General features: G+C 46.8%; 1 protein-coding gene across 1 annotated transcript in view; it reads right to left on the bottom strand.

Annotated features, from left to right (window-relative positions):
- The window catches only part of LOC102301429 (carcinoembryonic antigen-related cell adhesion molecule 5), a gene marked incomplete in the record, with an annotated part of 19,520 nt that overhangs the window by 11,469 nt on the left and 1,129 nt on the right, over positions 1-6,922 (bottom strand). Inside the window, 4 exon segments of the mRNA XM_042213456.1 lie at positions 502-783; positions 2,470-2,739; positions 4,837-4,966; positions 5,082-5,245. Coding sequence (XP_042069390.1) covers positions 502-783; positions 2,470-2,739; positions 4,837-4,966; positions 5,082-5,245 — 846 coding nt within the window.

Raw genomic sequence — 6,922 nt, 5'->3', positions numbered from 1 at the left:
CTCTGTGAGTTTGCGTTTGGGTCCTCTCCTGCCTGCCACACAGCCGAATCATGACAACGCGCGCAGCTTAGAGGGAACATTGGTTATGAGCAAACCTCACTTCTGATTCAGGGACATTTTTCAGTTGGTTCATGTAAAAAGCCTTTTGCAGGTGTAATTAAAGGTGGTACCACCTGATCAGAAACATATGCTCTCGATACACAGACACTGGGAGGTTACTGACAGAAGACTCTTAAATTAAGCACCGGATAGTGAAAGAACACAGTCCAAGGTATTACATCACGATATTCTTTGGAAATAACGACAGTGAATTTAAAAATGGCACGTCTTTGTTGCTGGAGCTGAGCTTACTGTCTGATATTTATACCTGCCGTGGATGGGACAGCGAGTGAGGCGTGTGCAGGACCTCTACTGTCTGACTGACACTGTGTCAAACACAGGCACATGAATGCATACAGCCCCACACACATGTTCGAGTATCTCAGCAAAGCAAACACTTACAGATGACCTCCATGTTGTAGTGGGCTTCTTTGCTGCTGACGGCGTTGCTGACCCGACAGGTGAACCTTCCGTTGTCGTCCTTCTGCAGCGGGCTGATCAGTACAGAACTTTCATCAGCGGCAAAAACCACACGAGGGCTGGAAGGCCCAAGAGGTTTACCATCTTTCAGCCAGTCTACCTTCCCCACAGTGCCCCCCGTCGCCTGGCAGCTGAGGTTTGCCTTGCTGTTGCTGGCGATGAGGAAACCAGTCGGACCGATGATTTCAACACTCGAGATTCCCTCTAGGAAAATTAAAGGGAGACACAAGGATGATAACGGTCTTCCTGTGTTTATTATTCAGATTTTACTGTGATCATTCTATTTTCTGGCACATATTACATCAATTATTAAAGATACATAAAGAAGTGCAGTAAGGACTGTAAATACAGTCAGGATAGTCCAGGTGTGAGCATGTCTGAGAAAATGACCCCACTCTGCGCCTGATTTACAACCTCGGCAGAGCAAATTCCTCAGATGCTTCTGTCTTAGGAGCGAGTTTGAAGTCTTACCGGTAACAACATGATGTTCATTTTCTAACTTATGGTCTCCTTCAGCAGAAACAGACAATAGAGTCAGGGCGTGGCAGGCCTTTGACTGACATGCTGCAACAGCGTGAGCATGCCTTTGCCTCCGTTTCTTAGTAACGTCTGATTTCAAAAACAAAAGACGCTGATGGCCGAATGCCAAAACCTCATGAACCAGTGAGCGGCAAGCTGGATCCAACACGTCCCACAATGCAACTGCACAGGGTTTCTGATTAGAGCCACGTCGCCTGCTAAACAAACACGTTCTCACTCCACACCTCCAGGTAGGTTGTCCTGTGATTGGGCGGTACACGACGGCTGCGGCAGCCAATTAAAGTCTGTTTTGTGAGCATCGTGACCTCTGTGGAGGTTGGAGGCATCGAAACACTAAGAAACCTGATGCTTGAATCCTTAACTCGGACATTTAAAGCTATTAAAAATGAGCATAATTGTAGGAATTCTAAAACTTTGAACTCCGTGTACTCAAACTGACATGATCCCAAAGTAAGGGAAGAAGAAACATCCAACTGAGGGAGAAGAACGGGGCTAACCTTTCATTCTCTCTCTTGTAGTTCAGGCTCTCTTTACCGTTTGCTTTCCACTGATAAGAGCACCAACAGGCTCCGCCTCTTTTCCATCGGCCTGCCATCAGCCCTCTCAGGTGTTTCTGTTATGTTAGTTTCATCGTCTCAGTAATCTTGAGTCATTTTATGATCATTTGGGGGCTTGTCTATGATTTGAAGGCTTATAATCAATGATGTCCATTTTTAATTCACTAAAGCATTTCTGATTAAAATCATTAGATTCATAATTGAATAACACAAGTGTGGCCTAGCAGCTGCTATAACGTTTGTGATTTTTACGCTTTAGGCTACAGTTTATCGTTTCAGCCCGCGAGAACCCTCCGTCATCAACAAAGACAAAGAGAAACTCCTCAGGGCACAAACATGAAACCGGCCTCCAACCCAGCAGGTTTCTCACAGGTCTGCCAGCCCCACAGCACAGCCAGCTTGAAAACAACATCTTTGAAAAACATGAAGAAAACTAGTCCTGGGCTGTAATGACAGACGACTCACATTGTCTGTTAGCACAACGTTTCAACACCTCACAGGTGAAAACTGTGAAGAAGGTCACGAGCACTTATTATGACTCATCCTTTAAAAGCCTCGGACAGAGAAAAGAGCAGGAGTCCTTCAGTCTGCCTGACTGGCTTTTATGTTCCTGGATACTCAATAAACTCTGTGTTACATATGAATGCCAACCTGACAGACACCACTAACTATGTTTTTTATATATATATATATATATATATATATATGAATAACATAACATTGTGCAGATAATCACAGCCAGACTTCCTCCTGGACTTGTAGTAGCTCTACAATGACCCCACTCGCCACTCACCCATAATGGCGAAGGAAACAGCTGGGGAAGGGACGCTGCGTTTGCTCTTGGGATTTTCAGCCCGACAGGTGTAGTTAGCCATCTTCGTGTACCCTTTGATCATATCCAGAGTGAGGACGGAGCTGGAAGTCTCGATCCTCGTCCCGTTATAGTACCACGTGAAGGAGGCGGGCGGCAGGGAGCTGGCCGAGCAGGTCAGGTTGAACGTGGAACCAGCCTGGATGAACTTGGGTGGATTTGCAGGCGTGAGGGTGACATCATCAGGTCCGTCTGTGGAGAGGGGGAGTGCAACATGACTGTAAACAGTTTGTACTTCATCATTAAACCGACTGACAAATCAGCAGCTCTAATCGCCAAGATGGCAGCAGCAGAAACGTGATGGGTGGAGTCAGTGACTACATCCTTTCATGTGACATTAATACAGAATGACTGCAATAATTCCCTTTTACTTACTTTCCCTTATTGTTTGATAATTAGTGCTCAGAGATTATGAATGAAGTTATCTTTTCCCCACCAGTAAAACTCATCTCACCTCATCTTCATCGCTTTGTAGACCTGCAGGAATAACAAGCTAACAAATCAAGCACAGTCGTCCAGGCCTGAGACAAACTACTGCTTTAGAACAAACTCCATATGGTTGATTGTTCTCCTTTAAACACCACAGTGAACACAGTCCAGCATATATTTGCTCGTTGTGATTCCAGCTCTACAAGAACAGCTTTTCCAGGCTTGTAGAGAAACAGATTTCGCCCCCGTGGCTAACTGGGAGTTCCTTCCAGACCCGATGAAGCCGTCAGCTTCATATTAATTAATAACAGAGTTCAGCAGCGGTTGCTGTGGCTTTTCGCTGCCTCTCAGGTTAGTCATGCAGGAGTGGAAGTGTGTACACAGTGTGGTTAGCACAGACTGAGAGGGCGCGCCGTGCAAACACACAAACACACACATGCCTGCGTGTGTGAGTAGCAATGGTCACGTCTCACCCAGCAGTGACACCTCTGTGCTTACTGAGGACTTTAAATGCCGGGGTGTGAAGGACCGACCGGGCCTGACTCATGTTTGACCTTTGTTGTGCGGCAGGTGTGGAGCTCATTCGCTCATTCAGGTGCAATGCTACAAACAATGTAAGAGTAAAGACCGGGCTAACTGTCCAACTGCCACAGCTAACAGGAAATACCTGTACAGGAATGCTAAATATGCAGGTGTCACGAAACATGCCAGCATTAAGAGTATGCATCAGAGAGCCCTGAAACAGCAGGTCCCCCTCACAGCTGAGCTCGCTCTTTGGGAAACACAAATGTGAGGGCAGCGAGTGTTTGCACGTGTAGCTGAGATAAACAGCACTGCATATATTTGATTTGTTATTATTTAAATGGAATTTGTGTAATACTAAGGTTCCACATGTCACTGTCACAGTGGGGCACTAATCAGTGGGACACCGCTAGTAAACATGCATGTGTGGGGGTTCCCAGCCACAGTTGCATGGACTCCACAGTGGTAAGGCACGTTCTCTGTAGCTCCTCCCTCTGTACTAAATGATACGTTTAAATGTGGTGTTTTATTATTAGTATGAGTTCTGAGGGCTGAAGGTTCCCAAAGTGCTTTTGATTACTTTGAAAGAGGAAAATAGGAATGAAACCTGCTTCTTATCCATTAAACGCTCCTTTATGCGTTTTCACTCGTGCTAAAGGGAGGAGCTGCTGCTGTGCGGGTCCACTGATGTTGCTGCTGCTGCATTATATCCTTTTAATGTAAAGCCAGTTTTGCAACCAATTCCTGTTTGTAATCACAACGCAGTCTGCCATTAGATATCTGCTCCAGGGCGGTGATGAGCGCGCAGTCGTTAAATGACGACGGCTCATCTTTCAGAAAACTGCAGTCGGGACTTTTGTGGCAATCTGCCAAACTAGAATTTGTGTTAATCTGTGTTCTGATGCGAGGTCGGTGATAGACGGGAGGTCACGAGATGAGCGGGAAAATAAGCCCATGGCTTTCATGTCACGACACGTCAGCAGCCGAGGACGTCTTTCCAAGAAAACTGCAGTTTTTGTGGAACAGCAGGTGTGTATTACAGTTCCAGTTTCCCCCTCTGGGGACAAAAACACCTCCTTACACGTCCAACGCTCGCTGACTTCCATGGCCAGCTTCCAGCTTTCTAAGAGCTGAGCACAGACCTGACGGGGCTGAGCAGCTGAAGCCGTCTGCTGCGAGGATGCAACCTCAGCCGTGCTTCCACATCTGCAGAAGCTCGGCGGATTCTCTGCTACACTTCCTGTTGCGTTTGCTGCATGTCTGCCGAGTAACACCCAGACTAAAAGCATCTGGCATTGTGCTCTGAACGGTGTCATGCAGTCCGGCTGCAGTACTTACAGTACACGGTGAGGTTGAAAGGGGTGGTGGTAGATTTCGTTGTCAGCGAGTTAGATGCTGTGCAGTAGATCGGACCCACCAGGTCCGTCCTCAGAACATTTTTGATGGTCAGCACGCTGGACGAGTTCGTCTGCGATACAAACCCGAGGACAGAAGACAAACAATGAGGATGACTCAGGTAGAAGTGAAACACCGACCCAAAGTTTCACATCAAACAACGCAGAAACAGTCAGGGTTGAACTGACCTTTATCTCTGTGATGCGCGTGCCGTCGACCACGATGGGCGCGCTGCCGTTGATCCATTTGAAGCTGAGCGAGGAGCCTATAGCGCTGCAGGTAAGAATCACAGTGCTGTTGTATTCAATGGCATCAGGGACGTTGGACTTGATGTCCACGTTGGAGACGGGCTCTGCAGGGAGGAACCAACACAGCAGCAGAGGACAGCATGAGCACAAACGTTCTTTCTGATTTTTTAAGGATTTTTCTCCTCGCAGCTTCCAAGAATGAATTGTTATTTTACATTTTGTCCTACCATCACTTTCTCTGAATACTCCACACCATTTTGTCTGGCAGAAATGAGCTAAACACACCCAGCTGCATCGTTTCCCCTTTGAATGAGGGCCTTATGGACGGTTAGCTTGACTGTGCAGAAGCAGATTAAGCACTGCTGGATTGTTGGTTTAAGGCCAACGTTTGCATCACCTCCTCGTTTGTAGATGATGACTAACCAAGTAAGCATCACCATAAAAGCTGAGCAGAGTTAAAGCAGCCTCTGTGTGCGAGTTAGAGCAGGTTGGGGATCTCAGCGAGGTCTACTAGCACTGCCTGCTGCCTTTGGCTCTCAGTGAGGGGAGGCCGACTCAGAGGACAAACATAAAACATTACTTCCTTTTCTAATTGGTTGTGAAGGACACAGGTTTGATTGGGTCGAGCCTGCTCAGGCCTTGCACTAGTTTGGGACTGTGTCAGGGTGTGTGAAGGCGAATATTTCCACAGATTAAAATTAATCAGCATCTTTATTTGTGAAATCCTACTACAAATGAGCAGCCAGCGGCGCAGGCCGGCTTCTCTTCATACAATTGTGCTCTGAAATCGTGATGAAGACGAAAGAGAAACAGAAGCAACCGGCTCGACTCGTTTGCAGTAATCCTGGAGCTACTGTTCACTGGTGATTAAGCAACAGTGGGTGTGTGGGAACGCAAAGGAGTGGAAACCAGTCGGCCTTCAGGAGCTTCACACCATCGCTACTTTGAGATTACTGTTCTAGGATAGCTTGGCTGATAACAGATAAGCTGACTGATCCACAGGAACATTAAAGATCCACTCTGGTGCAAAGAGAGTCAGTGGGTGTGGATATTTGAATTTGTGTAATTACTCCAGAAACTGCTTTACTGGTTTTATCAGGCAACAAAACCAGCACATGATATAGATCCATAATAACTAGAGTATTATTGGTCACCAGAGGTACAGGAGACAGAGAGACATGAGGGCACAGCTAACATGAAGGAAGCTGTTTGTGTTTCTCTGATTTCACTGGTGATTCTACACATGCAGCTTTTATGTCCCAGTAACAGAAATCAAGTTAGTCTTCTCTAACGTGACCTCCAAAATAAGAGCCTGTAGGCATGCTGGCAGGCTGAGTGGCAGGATGTTCCTGTTGGAGGTTTGTCATAGTTACAGCCAGCTCACATCACCTAATGATGCTGCTGCTTTACAATCTAGCTCACAGATCAGTATGAAGCCAAGCTCTCTAAGCCAGCCCACAGCTGCTGCTGCACCTGCAAGCTGCTTTGTAACCCACCTCCAAAGCAGCAGCTTTTCACCTGTGACCATAACGAGGACTCAGAAAAGAGCTCCAGCCACGAGGAGAACATTAAGCATCCAGCACATCCATATTCACACTGTCTGTGCACCACACACTCTGCTTATTATCACAGACACAATCCAGCAGCTGCAAAGCAACACCAGCAGCGTTTTGGGTTTCATGCAGCTGCTGAAGGACACATCTGGTTTTTAATGTGAGGTCAGAACATCAGAGCTGACACACACACACACACACACACACACACACACACACACACACACA

This window comes from Haplochromis burtoni, unplaced genomic scaffold (assembly GCF_018398535.1).
Source record: "Haplochromis burtoni strain Fernald_Lab_line unplaced genomic scaffold, NCSU_Asbu1 Contig_444, whole genome shotgun sequence".
Classification (NCBI taxonomy): Eukaryota; Metazoa; Chordata; class Actinopteri; order Cichliformes; family Cichlidae; genus Haplochromis; species Haplochromis burtoni.
Note: the sequence above shows the minus strand (reverse complement) of the source record. Positions and strands in the feature narration are given on the sequence as shown.